Here is a 21940-nt window from a genome sequence, read left to right as displayed (position 1 = left end):
TGATCAGAAGACTGATTATATATAGATAGAGTAGAAGATGGCTGGATAGATGCTAGCCAGCTCTTTGCAAAGGAAGTGCAGAGCTAATAAGAACAAATGCGAGGAAGAGGATAGAAAGAAGAGAGCTATAAATAAAATAGTAAATTGAAAATTTTACTGTAATTTGCAAATTATGGATGGAGATGAATGTGTAATATGCTACGACCACTACACGGTAGGAATAGTAACAGAGTGTGGGCATAGGTGCTGCTTGAAGTGCGGGCTAAGATACAAATTTATAAGCAACAAGTCAGGATGCCCTATATGTCTCAGAGAAATACGCGATGACGAGATGAAGTTTAAAGTCACAAAAAACAAAAACGAAAAGTTTAGACAAACAGAAGACTCCTATCTCTGGGCCAACTGCATAGTCTGTGACCCAGATGAAATAGATGAAATAGAAGAGCTAATGACCAGATCCTGCCAGCTGTGCAAGACAGAGTTCTACGACAACCAGACACTGATGAAGCACTACTCCGCAAAGCACAAAAGACACCTTTGCGAGCTGTGTGTTGAGCACAGGTGCGAGTTCCCGTTTGAGTACGTGATCTACAGTATAGCCGAGCTCAATGCGCACAGAACCGAAAAAACAATAGGGAACGGACACCCGATGTGCGGGTTCTGCCGAGAAAGATTCTACACTGCAGACATGCTGGCTAAGCACTGCAGGAAGGCGCACGAGCTGTGCTATCTCTGCGAAAGGCTGGGGAAAAAGAACGAATACTACAAAAACTACTCCGAGCTTGAAAATCATTTCAAGAAAGTGCACTACACGTGCAGTGAAAGAATGTGTCTGGACGCACGGTGCTATGCGTTTATAGACGAGGTAGAGCTGGCTGCACACAAAGCATCGCTGCATCCGACAAAAAAAGAGCACAAAATCAGAATACAGGGACCATCACAAGCCAATAGAAAAATAACGGAAAAAAAGCCAGTCACTCCGCCAGAAGAGGAAGCTGCACCAGAGCCTCCAAAGCACTTGAATAGAAGCGAGCTCCTGAGAAGCAGAGATATGAAGAGCAAATACACAAACCTCATCAAGAGAAACTATGCATCACCAGACGAAGTGGCAAAGCTAACAGCAGAGTATGACGAGCTGGCAATCGAACTGGACGAGTACGCTGCTAGAATTCGAGAGCTACTGGGGGATAAAAAAACAGTTGAGTTTATAGAAAGAATATCGACGTATTTACTGCCAGACAGAACAGAAGACATAAAGAAAAACTTTCCAAAAATCAAAAGAGCAATTGAGTTTGCACCGATTAAGATGGAGCCCAAAAAGGAAAAAGAACAAAAACAAACAGCGCAGACAAAGAAAGAGGAGCCAAAGAGCGTGGAGGAGTCCTGTGCAAAAATACCAGAGGCTCCCAAGCCTCCTGCGAATGTAAAGCTCAGCTGGTCATCGGCGCTCACTAAGTCGGCATGGAACAACAAGCCAGGACAGGCTGTGGTAAAGCCCATCCATGTTTCCAACCTTGAAATCAAACTGCCTGCTGCCCGGCCAAAAGAGCCAAAAAAGGAAGAGAAAGAAGGAAAGAAGAAGCACAGAACTTTTGTGATTGAATAGATAAATAGATAAAAGTAGAAGAAAAATAAATCTATAATATAAACTATCAAGCGCAGTTTTTGAAGTCAAAAATGATTGGTTTTTGTTTCTATTGGTTTACTAAATTCCCACTATAAATGAACCAGAGGCTGCTGGAGCATGAGAAACAAAGAGCTAAAAGCATATGCAAAAAGAAAAGTGATGATGCTTATATGTATTTATTTGTTGGTGATAAGAGCGGACGCAAGTGAAACCCTGGAGCCAGCTGTCTACGAGAAACAGCTGTTGGATGCTATCTCAAAAAGGAAAAACGAGATTGAACTGCTGGAGAACCAGCTGGTGGTGAAAGGGTTTAAAGGACCAGAGCCTGTTGCAAAGGAAGAGAAAGCAGCGGAAAAAAAGAAAGCACAGAATCACAAAGATGTCTCTGATTCTGATCCATTCTATAGCAGCTATTCGCACGGCGAGGAAAAAAGCACAGACAATAAGAATGCGAAAACTTCTCCAACTAGGGCATCCTCTGATAGTAAGAGAGATGCAGCAATGCACGCGCCCAGCAAAAGTAGCAATAAACAGCAGATGGGAAAGTCATCTGATTCAAGCTATGACTCTGATGAGAGCACAACCAAAGCAGAAAAGCCAGAAAATGTGCACAAACAGCAGAACAAAGAGCCAAAGAACGCAAGCATGCAGCCAAGCGGTAAATCAGAAGATGTGGACCAATCAGATGGAAAGAGCAGCGAAAAAGAGCCAGAACAAAAGAAAAACGAAGATCTAAGCGCGAAAAAAGAGAAAAGTAAGGAAGACGTACGGTATGCCTCTGCTGATGGGAGTGAGGATGATGAAGATACTTTAGTCTCTAGTCATGCTCAAATGAAAAAAAATAGCACAGCACAAGAAAATGACAAAGAGAAGTCTGGACAGCATAAAGCATCAGAAAGTGAAGCTGCTCAAAGTCCAGTGCAGAAGAGTGTCATGGAGCCGTCTAGACAGTCTGAAGCTGAGTCTAAAACTGATAGTGACAGCTTATCAGAGACAGGGAATGGAACATCGAGCCAAACACAGCCAGAGCCTAAGGCTAAAAAAGATGATTCAGCAAAGACTGATCATGATGCAGCTAGCCAACTACGATCTGAGCTTAGTAATGGTGATGACAGTTCGTTAAAGTCTGATCATGAGACAACCAGTCAATCTCAATCTGAGTCTAAAACAAATGACTCACCAAAGGCTAAAGATGAAGAAAGAAAATCAGAACCTGAGCCTAAACAAGAAACAAATGAGTCATCAAAGTCAGATCATGAGACAGCCAATCAACCTGAGTCCAGAAAACCAGAATCTGAGCCTAAATCTAAAGAAGAGACAAATGATTTATCAAAAACTGAAGACAAAGAGAGCAAATCAGAATCTAGCCAAGAAGCAAATAAAACACCAGAATCTGGCAGCTCATCTGAGTCCAATGGCTCGTCAAAATCCGAGGATAAAAAAGGTGCCCAATCAGATCCTGTCCATGAGTCCAGTGCTGAACCAAAGCCCAGTGATGAACAGCAAGGTGACCAAACAGAAAAAAAGAATGGCACAGAGCCCACCAATCACAGAGAAAATAGTACAGCACAAGATGGTGGCCCAGCAAAGTCTATTCAGGAAAATGAAAAAGTGCCAAGTGATGATGCGCAGACTGAACAGAACAAACAGCCTGGTGATAAAAAAACAGAGCAAGATGCAGTGTTAGAAGACGAACATAAGAGTACAGATAAAGAGCCCACAGCAAGCAGTGAAACTGAAAGCAAATCTGATGAAGATAAGAAATCCACACCAGCCATCAATGCAGAGCCAGAAGAAAAAGCAAAAGAAAACGAGAAAACAGATGCACAGTCTAAAGAAAAAGATGAAGCACAGGAAGCAGATAAACAGACTGATGCTGCAGCCTCTGGGCAATCTCCTGGAGATTCGAAGCTGAGATTAGTGAATTCTTTGGAGTGCGTATCGTTTTCCAAAATTCACATATGGGGGCTTACTCTTGACGAAGAAATGAAAATGAAAATGGACATAAAAGATTTGCAACCCGTAAAAAGTTCGGAAAACGTAGACATTGCCAATTTCTTGCTAAAGCACAACCAGCACTTATTCACAGATAAGATGGATGCTATTTCAGACAGTTTATTCACAGAGTGTGCATCAAGAGTTGTCTCTCTTACGATTGATCTGGAGACCTATTCAGAGAAAGATCTTCTGGCTTCTTACAACTGGAGTGTGTTCAAAAACCTCAAGGGATTTGAGATACGCGGAAAAGGAATAGCTGAGCACCCAGACGCAGACGGCCCCATAGTAAACGTCCTTTCAGAGATAGAGAAGATATTCTCCAGTGATAGCAGAAAAGATGCGCAGAACACTTTGGTTCTCTCGCACATGCGCATTTCCAATTTTGCAGACAGCTTGAAAAAATTGAACAAAGTTGACTTGGTTTTCCACGAGGCCTCGTACCTGTTCTCGCTGATGGATAAAACAATAGACGTATTTGTTTCAGAAATATCTGCAAATATTAGCACTCTCACGCTCTCTCGGTTTGTGATAGAAGATGGAACTGATTTGGTGGATGATCATGCGCACATTGCGACAATAAAGACCATAACGGTGGAAAATTGCTCTGAAGGAATGATCAACAGACTTTTGCAGCACTGTTTCTTCAGAGCCGCTCGAACACACGTTTTGAGAAATAACGATCTCCAGAATTTGAAGCAGTACGGACTTACGCCGTTCCTGTACCTGGAGAGTCTCGTGCTGATAGGGGAGAAAGCGTTTACTAGGCTCGCAGTGGAAGAGATCTCAGGCCTTCCCACTCTGAACTACATTGCAGTCTTTGGAGAGAACAAAGACCTGACAGTTGACGCAGAAATATTTGACAGAGAAAAAACAAGAATTCGGTCATTTGGGATCAGCACAGGATGCAATCTGTCAATTAACGGCAAGATAAAAGAAGAGTGGCTGGAAGGCACTCTGCTGAGAGAATACTTGTGGAAGGACGAAAGAGCAAATTGCATCTTCGAAATAGACATAGGAGAGAAGCCAAAACAGACCACTATGACCATTCTGTCTCCAAGCAAATACTTAGGCTACCCTGACAAGCTCTCTCTAGGGCCCATCTTGTCATCGCTGGATAAAAGTAGCTCTCTTCCCGTCCAGATGTACACAGTGTCAGAGAGCACAGCAGCTGGAGAGAACGAGGAAAATGGAAACGAAAAAGTCCAGGAAAAAACAGAAAATCTTTTCAAGTCTCTGGGGATAACAGTGGCTCCTTCCTTTGTGTAGGGATAGAGACTCAAAAGTAAAAAGATGGCTTTTTATTTAGCTTTTAACAACAATCTTCTTATCAATATAAAACTGCTGAATTTTTCTGTTGATAAACAAGAACGATCCAATAAAAACTCCTATCTTTAAAAACACAGCCAGCAAAATCACCTGGAATATTCCGTCCGTAAGTTTCTTGTATTTCTGCTCGTCTGTTTTGTCCAGGTCCTGCAGATCGAGTATTTCTTTTGATACATTGATGCACTCTGCTATTCTCTTCTCCTTATTTCTTATCTGCGAGTCTGTGTGCGAGTAGATGCTTGGGTCTTCAGGCCTTCCCTCGTAGGTCACCACGTCAATTCCCACCTCTACGCCAGGATTTGGATCCAAAAACACTCTGAACAGGAACATGTAGTAGTTCTCATTGGTGGAAGTCCACAAAAAATTTACTTTGTGGCCTTGCTGCGTGTTTTTAGAAGTGTATGCGTCAACGCCTACTTTTGTCAAGGACTTCCACTCTCTCGTGGGCGACTCAAAGACACTCATTTCTGCTCTAATTTCTCTGTGGTAGTCTGAGGAGGAGTATGTACTGTCATTATCCATCCTGTTGAAATAGTCTTTGGGCTCTGCCCATTTTTCATTTTCGTTCGATCTGAGATACACCTTGACATCCGAAAGAGTCACCGTGGCGTTCTTCAGCTCCTTAACCACAATTATCGGAGCATTTGGCTTGTACTGCTCTATAAATCCGTAGATAGCACTGAGCATAAGTAAAACAATGAATCCTCTCATTTAAAATAAAATAAACCAACACAAATATAAACCCAGAAAATCAAGTATAAATTGCTAAAAATAAAAACACCAAACAAACCAAGTGCGAAAAACTTGAAAAAGAAAAACTAAATATGAGTAAATAGGGCAACTAAAAGAGCGAGATCAGCAGTGCACAAGAAATTAAGCAAAATACTGCGATCAGTAGCAAAGGATAGCTCTAGTGCACGGCATTGTAACTACGCACAGCAGTAGAGGTGCAGGAGTGGCAAATTAAAATAATTTCACTGGGTAAGATAAGTGTAAGGTGAAAATAGAAAAGAAGGCTACAGAAGAACATTTCCCTTTTAGGACATAAAGCAGCTAGATTGTTTAAAACTATCGGTCTTTATTCTTTTGATAGTATGGATATAAACCTGTTCGCCCAGTGTTCTGCTGTGAAGGCTGATACTATCTTCTGCATCTCTGTTTTTCGTGATATTCTATCATCCTCTGGCATTTCCAGCGCGATTTTGTACGCTTCTGACAGCTCTCTTATGTCCCAGGGGTTGGCATAGACAGAACGCGTCAGCATTCCAGCTGCTCCTGCATAGTCACTCATCACAAGCACTCCGCTCCCCATGCACGCTACAAACTCCAGCGCAACAAGGTTCATCCCGTCTCTCAATGAAGAAATAGCACACACATCAGAGACAGAGTAGAGCGCACACAGCTCCATAAATGAGATCGTGTTATTTATAAAATACACCGATGTATCCTCAATTCTGCCGGATGAGTTAAGAGATCCGCTGAGTCTGCAGAGAACATCCGAAAGAGTGGCATATGCTGTGACGTCTGTCCGACTGGGAACACCTACCTGGCAAAATACCACTTTCTTAGATAACTCTGGATTATCTTCCAGCAGCTTAGAAAAAGCCTTTATTCTGTGCGGGATTCCTTTGATGTAGTCCACCCTGTCAATTCCAAGAATTATTTTTTTATTCCCAAATCTCTCCTTCAGCTGTCTTCCTCTGTCTTTCGTCATTTTCTTCATTGACTCTGTTTGGAAGGCAAGGGGATCGATTCCTATGGGGAGGGCTTCCAGCTTGACAGACCTTCCATCTATTTTTATGCTTAGCGGAGACTCTGACTCTTCTATTGGGCATATCTCGCAGGCATTTGCAAAATTGGAAAGATACTCGAATGTGTGGAAAGCCACCAGATCAGAGCCAAGTATTCCTCTGATCAGCGGATAGAGGATGGGCGATCCTTTGAGTATGCTGTAGCTCGGGAATGGAATGTGGAGGAAGTATCCTATTTTGATCTTTCCACTAGACACTCTTTTCCTAATCATCTCAGGAAGGAGCATCAGGTGGTAGTCGTGCACCCAGACCATATCTCCATCATTCAGTGTTTTAGCTATTTCTTCTGCAAATTGTGCATTTACTTTTTTATACGCGATATAGTCCTCCGCACTGAAAGACGCCAGGTCTGAGAAAGAGTGGAGAATAGGCCACAGCATTCCATTGCACAGATTGTTGTAGTATTTGTCGTACAAACCATCCTCTATAAAGATTGGGTGATAGTTGTACATTTCTATGCACTCTTTTTTCACTGTCTCCTGGTCTGCAGGCTCCACGCCCTCCAAAGTGCCCATCCATGTGAAGTTGAGAGAGTCCTGCGCGCCGCTGAGCCCTGTTACAAGGCCTCCTGATGTTTTTGTGTATGTGTACTTTCCCTCTTCTTTTTTTGCTTTCAGTGGGAGCCTATTGCTTACCACAATGAGCTTAGTGTTTTTCATTATTTTCAAAACATTTCAAGCTTTCAACCAAAGCCACCGCACTGATGGTGTGCAGTAGAAGAGAGACTGATTGCAATCTCTTCTTAGCTATCCAGAACTATCTCCAAATTAACTGCAAACCCTCCTTATGATCATCCTTACACTGAGCACAAGCACTCTAATCTTAGACTAATTAGCTATTTACTGAAGAATTATCGATACAGTGTCTTTACAGATAGATCTGATTAGTGGTTTACCTATTTTTACATATCTATTTCTGTGTATAGACTCTGACACTTATATTCTCCTAAGATGTGCACCATCATTAGGAGTCTACAGAGCATAAATACATCAGAGTAATAAAGAGGTACATCTAATTACTTTCAATCACATCCCAACTAATAAAAATATCTCTGTCTATTCAGTGTATTTACACTCCTTGCACCCACCCACTCAAAAATATCCGTATAATCATCCATCTTTCTGTTCCAATTTAAACACACTGAATTGCCAGACACAAACACGCATAACAGTGATAGACTCATGCACTAGCTCTTCATCTGCTGACGATTAATATCCTGTTTAACACACACCAACTACCCAGCACTATCTCCTATGCTCTCCATGCAGCACATTATTCACCTCTGTCCAATGTGCAAATGTTCTACTGAATAAGAGAAGTGCTGAAATGCAAGAGCGCAGGAACAAAAAGTTTGCAAAAACAAATAAAAGACTATTCACTTTATTACAACTGATACCATCTAGTATAACTCAAGATGTGTGGAGAAAAGAACTGCGTAAAGACCTCTTCTTCTGATCTGGACCATACGCTCGCATGAGATCTTGCAGAACGTGAAGCATGGTGGGCATGGTTTTCCGCATCCATCAGTTCCATTCTTAGGGGCGCACTTCACCTTAGGAGCACATGGCGAGCAGTTTCTTCCTGCTGGTGGGCACATTGGTGGACACATTGGTGGGCATCTTGGTGGGCAGAATCCTGGGAAGGGCATGCCTGGAATCACTGGGCCTGGGCCTCTTGGGAATGGCCCCCATGGGTTGGGGAATGGTCTGCATGGCATGCACTGTCCGTTAGGGATGACCTGGTAGTAGTCATCACCAACTGCAATAAAGACATTATTGAAGTGATCAATGAACAAGCACACACATCCGCACGCGCTGAACTTGGATCTGGCTTCGCACAGAATTTTGTGCAGGTACTCAGCGCTTCTGAGCATTGATGGAACGCCAATCTGTCCAATGTGGTAGGGAAGTGCCTTGGAGATTGTCCAAATGGTGTCTCTTGCGAATGGTCTGCATCTTGTCTCAACTATTCTGATGAAGGGCCCGCAGAAGAGAGAGAGCTCGTCAATTACGTAGACTTTCTTGTGGGGGTAGTTGGCAACACATGGCGAGTCGCAGGGAGTGGGTCTTCTTTTTACGACGCATTTTGTTGGCTTGCAGCAGACTGTGGGGCACACGTTGCCTTTGATCTCTACGCAGGGAGCTTTGCACTCTTTTTCTACTGCGCAGCATCCTGCAGCTGGCACAGCGGGGCATGAGGGTCTCACTGGGCCTGGGGCTACAGGAGATCCTGCAGAGGAGCAAGGAGTTTCTGCGGGTCTTGATGGCCCGGTGTTGGAAACTGTTGTGGACGCAGATGCTCCTCCTGACAAGCAAAGAACACTGTTGGTTTTGTTGTTGTGATCGAGGGGAGTGACTTCTCCTGCGGATGTGCCTATTACCATGTCGATCTTCTCGTCATTCCATCCTGCAATGTTTGCTCTCTGGACGCCTGCTGCTTTCATTGATGCGAGGACCGTGTTCACATCCTGTGCCTGGAGGAAGTACGGCTGCATGCCCATTTGAGTGCAGACTGCTGAGGGGCTTGAAAGGTTTTCTGCTCCATTGACTGTGACGACATTCACCTGCCCTTGCGTGGATAGGCATGTGATTGTCTTGCTAATTAGACAAATCAAAGGAAGGTATCTCATTGGTTTTCTTTGAGTTTTCGCCTATTTATATCTTTATAAGTGGCAATATAGTCAAATAAGGGCATTTATAGGATTCCAAGGACCTGGTTCTTCGTCTTTTTGTAATTAATTTGCAAATCTATTTGAAATTAGACCAATCCTTATGGCTTCTTCCGCATTGGGACAAATTGCTAATCACCATGCGTGTGTGGGGAGCAGGAGCTCTGGCTGCTCGGAAGAAAGAGTGCTTACTAGAGCACCAGCCCGTGCGGAGAGAGAAGAAGCACAGAAACACAAGGCCGTGGAAGAGCAGAATATTGCAAATATTTTAATGGTGATTTTTCGAGTGTATTCATGCAGTATTCTATGCACTGCATTGGTACAGAGTGCAGCTGTGGAATAAAGAGGATGATGTACCTTTATACTGTTCTTTTCTACTTTATTGCAGTGCCTGGCAGACACTATACTAGAATAATTCTGCGATCTTCCAATGTTTGCTCGATCACTGTGGATAAGTTATAGTATTCGAGAGTAGGCTTATGCGCATCAAAAAGCTAGTATCTACTCTTGGTGTACTAGCATCTGCTGTAGATCTAGTGGCAGATATACGCATAGAACATCCACTAAGCTGAAAATCTCTGAAAATAGTAAGACACTAGACTATTTATTAATACATAGGATGGTATACATTCAGGTGCTGTGCTTTTAAGCCTAGATATGGCATCTCTTTGTCTGGAAAGAATTGCCAATGCTTACACAAATTATCCCGTATTGCTCTCTGTCTTTCTTTCTCTTGGAGCTAAACAAAATAGTTTATGCAAAAGCACTGAAGTCTTTTAGGAGAGAGTTTGCATCTATTGCAATGAAAAGATGCAATGAACAGCTGAAAATCCAGCCGAGAATGTGCCACAGAGCGTGCGAGTCTAGTATGAAGTATACAGGGCCAAAATCAACTATCTGAAAACATGCAGCAGAAACCATCCCGAAAATGCTTATCTTAAGGAGCCTGCTGTACACTGCGCTTTTTATGCGCATGTACCAGAGAGTCCAGAGACCGACATTGACGCCAAATAGCACACCGCAGATGGCTGCATTGTAGAGAAAGTCAAAGTGAATGAAGTGCATGTACAGAATATGGCATGCTACAAATACTGAGAGAAAATACTGGGCTGCATCTGCAGAGATAGACAGTCTTTTTATGGAGAGAAAAATAGTTGATGAAATGCTCAGGATAGCTCCAAAGTAGTCTAAGCACTGCGTTGCATAGCAGTCTCTGATGTGGAATACACAGCTGCCCAGCCAGGTGGCAGAGTGCAGAGCCAGAACGCACTTTAAAAAGTGAAAATACTTTGCAACTTTTTGAGCATTTGGGCTACTGGTGGAAGAATCCTTCCTTGTGCGCTTACTTTCCATCTTTGCAACAAAAAAAAGACAAAGAGCAGCTGAGATGGCTGAAAAAAGAGAGAACAGAGAAGAGCAGATCTCCTGTGCATGCAGCACCCGAATGAACGCGTACTTTCCCTTATATTTTATGTTTGTGCTGTAGCTCTGCATGCAGTCCACAATAAAAGCCTGGTTCTCTGCAAAATCAGAAGGGCTCCAGAGAGCGCTGTCTATTCTTTTGCTTATGAGGAGGTAGTTGTCTGATATGCCTTGGAGTATTTTGTTTGTTCTGATTTCACCTTTCATAAAATATATTAAATGCAATTAGATTGAGAAATGTGTAAATTAAAATAAGAGTTTATAAAGCAAACACAAAAAGCAATTAAAATTAAACAGAAGGCTTTCAGATGGAGAGAAGAGAGCTATTGAACATTCAGGTAAACACAAGTGAATACGAAGAGGTCCAGGAGTGCGACCAGAAAGAGAGAAAGCGATCTAAAAAGATCATATCGAAGAAAAAAATCTCACTCTACAAAACCGAGATCTGCAAGAGCTTTGAAAACAGCAACTTCTGTACATACGGAGACAAGTGCCAGTTTGCGCACTCTCTCAACGAGCTGCGGGACATTGAAAGGCATCCCAGGTACAAGACAGAGCTCTGCAAAACATACACAACCTTTGGAGAGTGCACATACGGCAAAAGATGCTGCTTCATCCACGCAGGGCCGAGTGAAGACAAGCACACAGACCTGCAGGACGCAAGAAACCTCCCAGGGGACTGGAAAATACCTGGCGTGCACGACTCAGAGATAGAAATGTGCAGCATAGCAGAAAGCGAAGAGCTGAAGAATGTAGGGTCTCTAATAAACGCAGAAGAGCTGGAGAAAATAAAAACTCTTACAATGTTCAAAATAAAGCCGCCCTTTGTGCAGAAGAATCCGTCTGTAAATGCGCTGTTCAAGATACCTCCAGTGATCTACATAGGAGCATCGCACAGCACCTCGAACATCTGGGTCAAGCCCCACTTTTGCTACATGTTCGTTGACTCAACGTGTAAAGTGTCGAACACAATAGCTCTGGGAAAGTCTCCAGGCTCAGTCTCTCTGACAAAAGATTATAGTAGATAGCCACTGTTTAAAAGATAAGATAAAACCATTAAATATTAATAAAGTATTGGAAATACCACAGATAGTGTTATCTTTTAATGGCATCTTCTGTGCTGCTTATTCACTGCGAATATCTCTGTGTTTATCTCTGCTAAACAAACAGCAGAACAGATGCCAAACATAGGTAGGATTGTTTTTCCTCTAGGACCAAGAAGAACAATTTTTTATTTATTGAAATTCAAACTCTTTAAATAGTTTTCTCGCTGATCATAATGATTGCTAGCCATCTTTACAGCCGCAGAATAGTCCGAGAATAAACTCCAATGAGTCTGTTGTTGAAGTACTGATGTTCTTGCAATCTAGTAATAATTGCTACAGTATCTTCGCACAGTGCTTCTTGAGGTGATAGAAAGTCTTCAAGTAAGCCCAAGTTGGATAGCGGTTATCTCAGGCTATTTCCCGTTGTTACATAAAACTCATCAAATATTTATAGGTACTGCTGAGATTATAAAGATGTAAACATGCACAGAATGACTGGATGTGTCAATCACTCATTAAATTTGTTTTGTTTTTGCGCATTATATGCTAGTATATTATACCTTTTATCTATGCAGTTTGCTGGTGTGTCTGTGAGTATTTCTGTTTTATTTTTAGAATACTCGAGCAAAATTAAAATTGTTCATTGAATGGTGTACGACAGCAGAATAGAACAGAAAGTATAACTAAAAAATAATTAAAAGTTTTCGCATGGAAATATTTAAATATGAGCCGAACTGGAGTGCCATTGAAAGAAGGCTGAAAATGAGAATAAAGAGCGAAGGCGTTGACAGCACTTCGCAGAAGATACTAACTGCAAACACCCGTTTTTATTATAGAGAAGAAAGCAAGAACGAAAAACCAGAAGAACACCTCTGCACTATCTGCAAGAAAGAGTCGCATCTTCCATCGCAGTGTCCAGAGAAGAAAGTGGAGCAGAAAGCAAAGGAAGAGCCTGCCCTCTACCAGCCATCATTTGTCTTCACGCCCACCAGTGTAAAATTATCAAACATTCCGTTAGAAACAGAAAAGCACCAGATAAGAGAGATACTAAGAAACAACAACATACACACCGACCACGTGCTAATGGTCTACGACAAGATCAAAAGAGAAGAGTTCAAGGGCATAATTTACATGGAGCTGCCCACCCTAGAGCTAGCAGAGAAGTGCGTAGATCTCTTCGACGGAATGAAGATGGGCGTGCAGATAGTCAGTGCAACAACAGTTGAAAATAGAAACAGACTGTAGTCAATAAAACTGATGGCAATCTAAAATATTTATCTCTATCTTTCTTTATCTATTCCTACAATCTAGTGCATATCATTAGAATCTGTGTTTGTCTAGATCTTAAAGCACACTCAGTGATACATAGATTACTATTTCTGTAAGTAGCAGAGAAGCGAATATTAAAAAAGCATAAAATATTTTATTGGTATGGACATGAGCTACTCCAAGTGTGCGAATACACTTAACAAAGTTAAAAGAAAAATGAGCACAGACGGCGTTAAGACGTACCATAAGGTGTATGCGCTGCTGACGATAAGCCAGCTCAACCAGTACGACAGCCTCATCAAAGAGGCTCTGGAGTGCTTACTCTCCATTTACAAAGAAAGACGCGGTGCTGGGCTGTTCGTATCGGGAGAGTTTCTAACGTATTTTATCGAAAATCTTGGAGATATTGTAGTGGATAGCGATAAACAGTGCATAAAAGAGGTACTCGGCGTGGAGATAAGCAGAGCACCGAGGATTGAAGTGGAGCGGAAGGAGTTTAAAGAGCTAGAGCCTGCATTCAAGTCACGAAGTGGGGCTATCAGAGGAGGCAGAGGCAGCGAAAGGAAGAAGATAAGAGAGGCCCGGGCCAGAGCCAAGACAGAGTCAAGAGAGCACACTCTGAAGAAGCGAAAGGACGACAAAGAATACGCAGAGAAACTGCAGAGAATGGAGCAGGCAATGAGGAAACAGTAGAGGTAGAAGAGAATAATAAATAAATAACACTTTATAAGAGATGGATGTCAGAGCAAAAAGCGTCGACAGCAGGATTCGAACCTGCGCGGGTAAACCCAGTTGATTTCGAATCAACCGCCTTAACCACTCGGCCATATCGACACAAAAATAGAGGGCGGAAGGCTTCAGTAGATACAGGGATAGGAAGGGCAAAAAATCGTCAGCGACAGGATTCGAACCTGTGCGGGTAAACCCAACTGATTTCAAGTCAACCGCCTTAACCACTCGGCCACACTGACACAGCACTAGGTGGCGCTTTTCTTTTTTGTTTATATGCAGTACAGACAGGCAGGACAAAAAATCGTCGACAGCAGGATTCGAACCTGCGCGGGTAAACCCAACTGATTTCTAATCAACCGCCTTAGACCACTCGGCCATATCGACGCACGTACAAAGAGACCGGCTCTCTACAGGTAGAAGAGTGCTGAGAGAGTGCTGAGAGAGTAGTGAAAGAGTAGTGAAAGAGTAATAAGGGAATTCTAGCAAGAGCATTTGTGTTTCTTAGAGTAGACATCTATTTGCTAATAGTGGATACTTTGAGGGCATAGGCCGCCTGTGGCAAGAGTTAGTTTGTATTCATTTTCTAATGGGAATAGCATAATGCACTGATGTTTAGTTATGGGATGTGAGTAAATGAATGTAAGCCTATTCTCTGTGCTAATGTCTTATGAGTGCTACAGCCTTGCTTAGCTTATTGAATGCTCTTGCTCCACACTTTCTGCAGCACTAGATGGAGTGTATTGTTCTAATTTAGAAGCGCTGCTAGTTTGTGTTTTCTGGCTCTGCTACGAATGCTTACTTTGCTGTTTTTTCAAAGTGTATAAATTTATTTATTTTATTTTTATCCATACCTTTACAATAACATTACAGCTTAATGACAATTTTTATTATTTTAAATATTGGAGAACTTACTATGCACAAACGGTAGATGAGTAGAGATAACTTACTAGTGGTGTAGATAGACATGATTATGTTGTTCGAATACATTTAACTAGTGAAAATACACTGCTCTTTTAATAGTGATTATCAATCACTTAAACTGGATTTATTGGTAGATTAGCTCTACTCTCTGATGATATTATCTACTAGCGAGGCCTGCTATAGGCTAATAGAGTTTAGATTCCAATAAATAGTTATTTATTCTTTTATGGTTTTGAGAAAAAGCTGCTCCTTATCTCTGCCGTTGTGTTTCTATCTTCTTCTATCTCTTTTGTCGCATCTTTTGAAGTGGCTGGCTATTTCGGGATTGGTTACGCGTATCCCGTCTATTCCTCTTTCATGCAGAAAACTGCCAAAGACACTCTCAAAGTCCAAAATATCGCTGAATGCCTTTTTCTCTTCCATAAATGCAGAACATTTTAGTATTTCTGCGCTACCTTCTGCTTGGCCTGCTTCAGGCAGTTTTATTTTTTTAATATTTCCATCTGCAGTCATGGTGAATCTCGTAACATTCAAGCTAAACGGGTCTTCATTCAGAGCGCTTTCAGCCAGTTTTACAGAAGCTCTTCTAAATTTTTTGCTGCTGTTTTTTCTATCTGCGGGGACCAGCGCTCTGTGGCTGTCAATTACCTGCGGGCATATTTCTATAATGTATGCTCCCTGTCTTTCTCTTCCATTTGAATTCAGACACGCTCTGCTGGCGTTCTTGCTTCTGAACTTTCCATACGTACTGGCCAAATAGAAGCACACTAAAACAATAGTATAGATTGCTATCTTCACAATGTCCATTACGGTTCGCTTAAAAAATCCAAAAATATATAAATGCAATAATATGTTTGATGAAAATGTATGATGGGGATGATTGCAGAATAGTGGCATATTTTGCATGTTCTATACAGTATGGCTAGAAAGGAGATGGGAGAAGGAATGGAGACAGATGTTTGCCCATTCTTTAGCACAGTGTAAAACTGGCCAACACTTTATAGTTCTAAAATTTTATTATTGTACATTACCCTTCTTTAGTGCTCTGAAATAAAAAAATTGAGAATAGTATTTATTAGAATCCTTGCTGTAGGCGGAATGGCATACTATCCCTTAGATTGTACACATCTGTGTTAGACTGCAGTAAAATGGCACAGCTAGCCAATTAAATCTTTTTCCTCTTTCTCTTTACTTTTTCTTGATGTGTAAGATTTGTACAGATTTCTTTTGTGGCCGGCGGACATATGATGTATTAGCTCAATGCAGTCGGATTTAATTTTTTCATAATTCTCTGCATTTTCGTTTTTTGATAACCGATTTAATAATGACTGGAAAAAGTTAAGCTTTTTGGCATCGTCACAGTTCAATTTGCCTTCTATGCGCTTAGCTAACGGCATATAGCTTTTTTTTAACATAGGATCTTCTAACTGGTCTCCGATTAGTATTTCGATGATATGCAGGGCAGGTAGCTCACAAATACCATTTTCATTCATATATAGCATTAAGTTATCTTTTTCTTTAGACTTAGAGGGGCTTTCTTTTTCTGCTTTACTCTGATCCTTATCTGTAGAAGGACTGCTATCTCTGATACGAGCAGGTTTAGACAACACTGCACCATCTACCACCATACCCCTGGGTGTGGTGTAACTGGCATAGTCACTGTATACACTAGGTGTAGTTTTGAGGTTTTGGAAAAGATTGTTCATTAGAAGAGCAATGTTTGTTCTGTGGAACGTTAGACAAAGTAGACTGTGGCGCAAGAATCTCAGACATATGTCTTTGCTTTTTGTTTTATCTTTTTTATCTTTTTTATCAAAAACATCAGACATGTAAATGCTGTAGTATGCAGGAAGGGATGGATCTTTCAGCGTGGTACACATTTTCTGTATTTTTTTTATTATTCTTGTTTTCTCGCCACTATAATGTTTTGTTGCTGTGCTTATGTACTCTTCCAAAATGCTGAGATTTTCCATAAATTTGGTTTCATTTGCAAAGCCAGATCCTGCGACTTCTCCTAAGTGCGCCTTGGCTTCCTTCGAAACTGTTTCGAAAATCGCTGGTATGGTGTGCATGTAGTAGCTGTTGAGCCAGTCAAACAGAAAGCGTTTGATTAGTTTCTGGAGATGCTTATAAGAGGCTTTGTCCATTACTTTCTGAGGAACAACTGTGCTTGAATATTTAGGCTTATCTAAAAATAGAAGGCCCATTTTCTCTTCTGCTTCGAGGTAGTAAATACTAGATATTATTGACTTACTTCCTAATGTTCTCCCTTCTTCATTAGGATCAGGATAGTTGTCAGCTTTGTAATCTTTTGAATCCTCAGCTTTGCCTAAATCCACCTGCATAGTAGGCTTTTCAGCTGCTGGAGAGGACTTCTTTTCCTCTTTTACAAGCATCTCAGCGTATTTTCTCCTTTTACAGAAATAGTTTTGTTTTTTTCTTAGCTCCACTAAAGCCTTTAAGAACTTTTTTTTCATTGTTGTGCCCTCTGCCACTAGTACATTCGCGCCTAGTACAACTAGTAGCTCTTCAGGCGAGACAAAATTACTGTCAGATAGTTCCTTCGGGTCCCAGTCTTTCAAATCCCAGGAGGCACTCTTTTCTTCAGATATCTGGAGAAGCAGAGCTAAAATTTCATCCATGATCGAGGGGCCTAGCAAGGAATAGTCATCTACATTGTCTACGCAAGTGTTTCGATTTCTTCTATAATCTGAAAGGTCACTATTTCCCCTTCTGTAATCAAATAGTATCTCAAGAAAGTTTGTGCAGTCATGCAGATACTTCATAGCAATTCTTTTGATTTCTTCTGTGCCTTCTTTGCTAGATCTTTGTTTTTTATATTCTTCTACTTTATTTCGAAAGCTTTTCATCTTCTCTTCCAGCTCATTGAAATGTCTTATTACTCTGATTCTACCAGCTTTAAAAACTCTATCGAATTCCTTTGTGCTTTCCTTTGCAACAATTTGGTAAAACACTTGGTGAAAAAGGTCTAGATTACTGTTGTATATGCTGTATGGCATGACTCTACTCAAGGCTCGAAAAACTGCGAAATCAAAAAGCCTCTTATCAATGATTTCACCCAGTTCCTTTATCTTCTCAATTGTTTTGCTGTATATGATAGCACATGCCTCCATTTCCTGAAGCACATTATGGCTAAACAGATATCCAGTTACTTCATCTTCATAACTAACTCCAAAAAGCATAGGATACTCTTTTCCGAGTAATATTTCCAATTGCGTTCTCACATCTTTTCCTTCTATGCTGGGCAAATTGGAGCAGTTCTCTTTATTGTTTTCATTGGTATATTCGAGCATCTTGTATAGACCCATCTTTTCGCACACAATTCCATCTGTCTCTTCTTTTGTCTGTTTCCACAAGTCGCTCTCTGGAAGTATATTTCTAGAAAGGTGCGACGTGTTTGTCTTCATTGGTCCATCTTCCACTCTTTGCTCTAATATTTTGTAAATTTCTTCTTTGATTCTATATATGTTTTCATCGCTAAGATGCGGCAAGCTATGGGAGCTGGCTGCCAGCTCTGGACTTTGCGTGCCGGAGCTAACAATATTTTCTATTTGGTTCACAATTTCTTCGACTACTTTGGGAGTATCAAAAGAGTCTTTGTCTCTGCCAAGGGAGGAAAATGTCTTAACTCTGTTGAATTTGCCTATCTTTTCATCTTCATTTTTCAATGTATTCTTCTTAGATTTCAGTTTTTTCTTTAGATTGTCTAGCATTTTATTTCTCTTTTTTATCCTAAACTCTACTGGATTCAACATAATAACTCTTTCGTCTTCTGAAGACTTCATCTGGACTGCATTGAAGACTTCTTCAATCTCTCCTTTCTTTTCTTCTATGGTAGAATTGATAGTATACGTTCCTAGAACTACACAAATTACTACTGCTATCTTTCCAATTCTCATTACACGAAAAAAAGCAAAACTAAATATACTTTCTATTTGATTGTGATTGCTATCACTTATGATCTCTGCCACTAATTATCCTTTTGGCACATAATGTAGAGCAGTGAAAAATGAAAATGCTAAAGTCCAAGAAACATTCTGCAGTAAAACTGTCTATAGAGTTTTTACAAACTTGCTCAGTCTAGCATGCTCTAGTAAAGCTAGGATGCAGCTCTGGTAAAAATGAGCTTGGACAAATGCTAAGGGGTTGCAGAATTTATACGCAGTTTTAAGGGGGCGGTTTTATGGACAGCACCATACTCAATAGAATAGGAAGAAAGCTAGAGCCAGACGACAAAATACGCAACAGCAGCAAAATACTAGACGATCTGATGTCCAGCGAAGAGTTTAAAAAGAGATTCAAAGAGCAGTCCCAGAAGAAGCTTCAAATCCCAAAAAAAGGAAATATATACTACAAAAAGTACAGAAAGCCAAACTTAGACGGCGCAAAGAAGCCTCTCGAAGAGTCTCTGCAGCTGAAGCCGCAGAAGGCAGAGCATTCATCCCTTATAAAAGAAAAAATATCTGCGCTCGAATTCCAGTTCAAAAGAATGCATATAATGAACAGCGGGGGCAAACAGACACACTACGCCAAAGAGCATGCAGAGGACAGGACTGCTCCAAAGGATAAGAAAGAAGAATAAACAATAAACACACAAATTTTATTTAGAAAATTATTCGTAGTTTACATCATACTGTGTTGAGGAATTACAACATATTTAATAAATTTTATCTTGGTTTTATTGTAGTTTGCAGCTGGCAACACATAGACAGAGTGTAAGTGCTTTTGTGCTAGGAAAGTGTTCCTTTTGATGAGCAGGTGTGCTCAAATAAAACCTTTTCTTTGTGGCTTATTGTGAGCTCAATAGACTGCTGCTCTTTTATGTAGAATATTGTGTTTTTACGACAGGTGATAATCTCTTTACACTTGTTGGTCTTTGTATCGAGTATTCTGATCGCAGGTGTTTTTTTTCTTATTTTCTGGCCCATCTTTATGTGTATCTTTGTGGTTTGTCTGAGCTTGGTTGTTCTCACCTTTATTTCTTTTTCCTTTTCCACTTTATCTCTGTACTCTTCTCTAAGGAGCTTCAGGCTACTTGCACCAAAGTATTTTAGCGCTCTTTTGAAGGCTTTTCTTTCTTTTTTGCTCCATCCTTGTTTCTCTTTCTTTATTATCCTGCACGCGCACTCATAGCTTTTCAGTCGAACAGCTGCATTCTCGTCGTCAAAGAGAAAGAAAAGCACTTGTATCACGTCAAATGAAGAGACGCTGCACAAATTGCCTCTTTTTGCGCCAGTGGAGTTCTGCACAGAAGACCCTGCATCTTCATTTGCAGATAAATGTGCATTACGCAGCCTACACTCAGATATTTTATTGTTCAGCACCAGCTTGCACAAAAACGTTATGAATGTGTGTTTTATGGCCACAGACTTTTCAAGAAATGACCAGTTGACTAGCGAGTACGGCCCCTCGTCTGATTTTTGTTTCTGATGACAGTTAAGAAATAAAAGGGTTTGTTCTGTGTCTAGTTTCGCTTTCAGGAGTATTTTGAAAATAGAAACAATAATGAAGTATGTTGGCCTCTGGTTGAAAAGCGAAATGAGAGACAGAAACTCGTCAGGAGAGAAAACAATGTCCTTGGCGTCTGATATTAGATCTGTGATCGAGATAACCACGCTATCCACTGACTCAATGGGCGCAGACGATAAAGAAAGCACATTGCTTTTCAGAATGTCTCTGTACGTGTCCACGGCAGAAATGTTCATAAAGATAAAATTTAGTAAAACACAGAAAATTTATTCAATTGGAGCAAACTGCAACTCTTGCAGATGATCTGCCACCTGTATGCCAGATGATCAGACTAGATTTAAAAGTAAACACCAAATATTGCACAGAAAGCAGATCCAAAAGGGTAATTTTTCAACTGATAAATGCACTTCTGCACTGCAATTCATTTACAGGCAGATTTCTCTGTATAAAAATAAAGCATAGAAAAACACGAGTTTAAGTGTGTTTTATTCCCTACCTACAGCTCGCTTAGTGTGATTTTTATATTTTCTACTATGCTCCTCAGTTTTTCCTCGCACTCTCCCTCCACGTATATCCGTATAATATCCTCTGTACCGGATGCTCGCAAATGAATTCTTGCATCTGAATAGTTTGCCTTTATGCTCTGAATAAGCAGCTCATTCAATCTGTCTCTTCTTCCCGCAACAGATGTAAGAAGATTGGGCATGTCCTGGTACACGCCCAGCAGCACATCAGGCAGCACAAACCCGCTGTAGAATATACACTCGCTGATAAGCATGTTTACAATCGCATCACCTATGTACGGATCAAATATATCACTTAGAGAGTGCAGTAGCAATAATGATTCCTGCTCTGTTAGCTTTCTAAAAAGTTCGTTATAAGGTGATCTTTTGCTCGGATCTTTTGTTGAGAGCGTGGTGGAGGGCCGGCACAGCAGCTGGTCCATTTCATTGAGCAGAGCAGACTCGGGCATGTCCAAAAGACAAATATTTTCACTGTACCCCAGCTTGTTCTTGATCTCATTGTATATCTCTCCTGAAAAACAGGCTGTTCCATGCCCGTTGCTCTCAAACCACACAGTAACGGCATTATTCGACGCTTTTTGCATGTTTTTCACGCCTGTTCCAGCGACTTTAACAGTTCCCTTTGTCTTCAGCTCAGACACTGCAGCGCCGTTTGTGTAGTCAGTTACCACAGTGGTGATCTCGCTGTTAACATTAGAAAGCGACAAAAGATGGTTCAGAAAAGAAGCAAATAAAACGCACAGTCTGTCTCCATCTATCAGCTGATTGGAAGACGGCTTCAAATATATCATTCTGTCCGCATCTCCATCAAATGCACACAGGAACGTGCTTCCATCTAGTGAGCCATTTTCTGTGCTAATTGCTAGTTTTTTTCCCTCTGATGCAGATTCGCTTGTGCTTGCGGAAATGCCTGCAGGCAGCTCTCTTTTGCTTTTTATGAAATCAGAGCCGCAGTCTTCGTTCAGGTCTTTGTCGTTCTTTAGGAGAGATATGTCAACTATCGAACTTACTGATTTCTTTATATCTGCAAAGATATCTCTGGCCACACCGTTTGAGCTGTCTAGAACTCGCTTCTGTTTGGCTTCATCACCAAAGACTCTTTTAAC

General features: G+C 41.1%; 14 protein-coding genes across 14 annotated transcripts; 6 read left to right on the top strand and 8 right to left on the bottom strand.

The window, feature by feature from the left end:
- Positions 1-172: 172 nt before the first annotated feature.
- NEMIN01_2231 (E3 ubiquitin-protein ligase) lies at positions 173-1606 on the top strand (the record flags this gene model as incomplete). Its single annotated transcript, XM_051478173.1, has 1 exon — positions 173-1606. The coding sequence occupies one exon, from the start codon at positions 173-175 to the stop codon at positions 1604-1606; it is 1434 nt and encodes a 477-aa protein (XP_051334133.1).
- Positions 1607-1744: 138 nt separating this feature from the next.
- On the top strand, positions 1745-4891 carry NEMIN01_2230 (uncharacterized protein; the record flags this gene model as incomplete). Its single annotated transcript, XM_051478172.1, has 1 exon — positions 1745-4891. One exon carries the CDS (start codon positions 1745-1747, stop codon positions 4889-4891), a length of 3147 nt encoding a protein of 1048 aa, XP_051334132.1.
- A 36-nt stretch (positions 4892-4927) lies between these two features.
- NEMIN01_2229 (uncharacterized protein) lies at positions 4928-5662 on the bottom strand (the record flags this gene model as incomplete). Its single annotated transcript, XM_051478171.1, has 1 exon — positions 4928-5662. One exon carries the CDS (start codon positions 5660-5662, stop codon positions 4928-4930), a length of 735 nt encoding a protein of 244 aa, XP_051334131.1.
- Positions 5663-6029: 367 nt separating this feature from the next.
- NEMIN01_2228 (trehalose 6-phosphate synthase) lies at positions 6030-7421 on the bottom strand (the record flags this gene model as incomplete). The annotated part of the gene is made up of 1 exon (XM_051478170.1): positions 6030-7421. One exon carries the CDS (start codon positions 7419-7421, stop codon positions 6030-6032), a length of 1392 nt encoding a protein of 463 aa, XP_051334130.1.
- A 740-nt stretch (positions 7422-8161) lies between these two features.
- NEMIN01_2227 (uncharacterized protein) lies at positions 8162-9391 on the bottom strand (the record flags this gene model as incomplete). Its single annotated transcript, XM_051478169.1, has 1 exon — positions 8162-9391. One exon carries the CDS (start codon positions 9389-9391, stop codon positions 8162-8164), a length of 1230 nt encoding a protein of 409 aa, XP_051334129.1.
- A 792-nt stretch (positions 9392-10183) lies between these two features.
- Positions 10184-11059, bottom strand: NEMIN01_2226 (post-GPI attachment to proteins factor 3; the record flags this gene model as incomplete). Its single annotated transcript, XM_051478168.1, has 1 exon — positions 10184-11059. The coding sequence occupies one exon, from the start codon at positions 11057-11059 to the stop codon at positions 10184-10186; it is 876 nt and encodes a 291-aa protein (XP_051334128.1).
- A 101-nt stretch (positions 11060-11160) lies between these two features.
- NEMIN01_2225 (uncharacterized protein) lies at positions 11161-11880 on the top strand (the record flags this gene model as incomplete). The annotated part of the gene is made up of 1 exon (XM_051478167.1): positions 11161-11880. The coding sequence occupies one exon, from the start codon at positions 11161-11163 to the stop codon at positions 11878-11880; it is 720 nt and encodes a 239-aa protein (XP_051334127.1).
- A 726-nt stretch (positions 11881-12606) lies between these two features.
- Positions 12607-13143, top strand: NEMIN01_2224 (uncharacterized protein; the record flags this gene model as incomplete). The annotated part of the gene is made up of 1 exon (XM_051478166.1): positions 12607-13143. One exon carries the CDS (start codon positions 12607-12609, stop codon positions 13141-13143), a length of 537 nt encoding a protein of 178 aa, XP_051334126.1.
- Positions 13144-13335: 192 nt separating this feature from the next.
- On the top strand, positions 13336-13860 carry NEMIN01_2223 (uncharacterized protein; the record flags this gene model as incomplete). Its single annotated transcript, XM_051478165.1, has 1 exon — positions 13336-13860. One exon carries the CDS (start codon positions 13336-13338, stop codon positions 13858-13860), a length of 525 nt encoding a protein of 174 aa, XP_051334125.1.
- A 1230-nt stretch (positions 13861-15090) lies between these two features.
- NEMIN01_2222 (uncharacterized protein) lies at positions 15091-15627 on the bottom strand (the record flags this gene model as incomplete). The annotated part of the gene is made up of 1 exon (XM_051478164.1): positions 15091-15627. The coding sequence occupies one exon, from the start codon at positions 15625-15627 to the stop codon at positions 15091-15093; it is 537 nt and encodes a 178-aa protein (XP_051334124.1).
- Positions 15628-15977: 350 nt separating this feature from the next.
- Positions 15978-18740, bottom strand: NEMIN01_2221 (uncharacterized protein; the record flags this gene model as incomplete). Its single annotated transcript, XM_051478163.1, has 1 exon — positions 15978-18740. One exon carries the CDS (start codon positions 18738-18740, stop codon positions 15978-15980), a length of 2763 nt encoding a protein of 920 aa, XP_051334123.1.
- Positions 18741-19024: 284 nt separating this feature from the next.
- NEMIN01_2220 (uncharacterized protein) lies at positions 19025-19423 on the top strand (the record flags this gene model as incomplete). Its single annotated transcript, XM_051478162.1, has 1 exon — positions 19025-19423. One exon carries the CDS (start codon positions 19025-19027, stop codon positions 19421-19423), a length of 399 nt encoding a protein of 132 aa, XP_051334122.1.
- Positions 19424-19571: 148 nt separating this feature from the next.
- NEMIN01_2219 (uncharacterized protein) lies at positions 19572-20546 on the bottom strand (the record flags this gene model as incomplete). The annotated part of the gene is made up of 1 exon (XM_051478161.1): positions 19572-20546. The coding sequence occupies one exon, from the start codon at positions 20544-20546 to the stop codon at positions 19572-19574; it is 975 nt and encodes a 324-aa protein (XP_051334121.1).
- Positions 20547-20806: 260 nt separating this feature from the next.
- Positions 20807-21940, bottom strand: NEMIN01_2218 (phosphoacetylglucosamine mutase; the record flags this gene model as incomplete). The annotated part of the gene is made up of 1 exon (XM_051478160.1): positions 20807-21940. A coding segment is annotated over one exon (1134 nt), but the record flags the coding sequence as incomplete, so codon positions are not given.

The sequence above is a fragment of the Nematocida minor genome, assembly GCF_024244105.1.
Source record: "Nematocida minor strain JUm1510 chromosome Unknown 7735, whole genome shotgun sequence".
Classification (NCBI taxonomy): Eukaryota; Fungi; Microsporidia; genus Nematocida; species Nematocida minor.
Note: the sequence above shows the minus strand (reverse complement) of the source record. Positions and strands in the feature narration are given on the sequence as shown.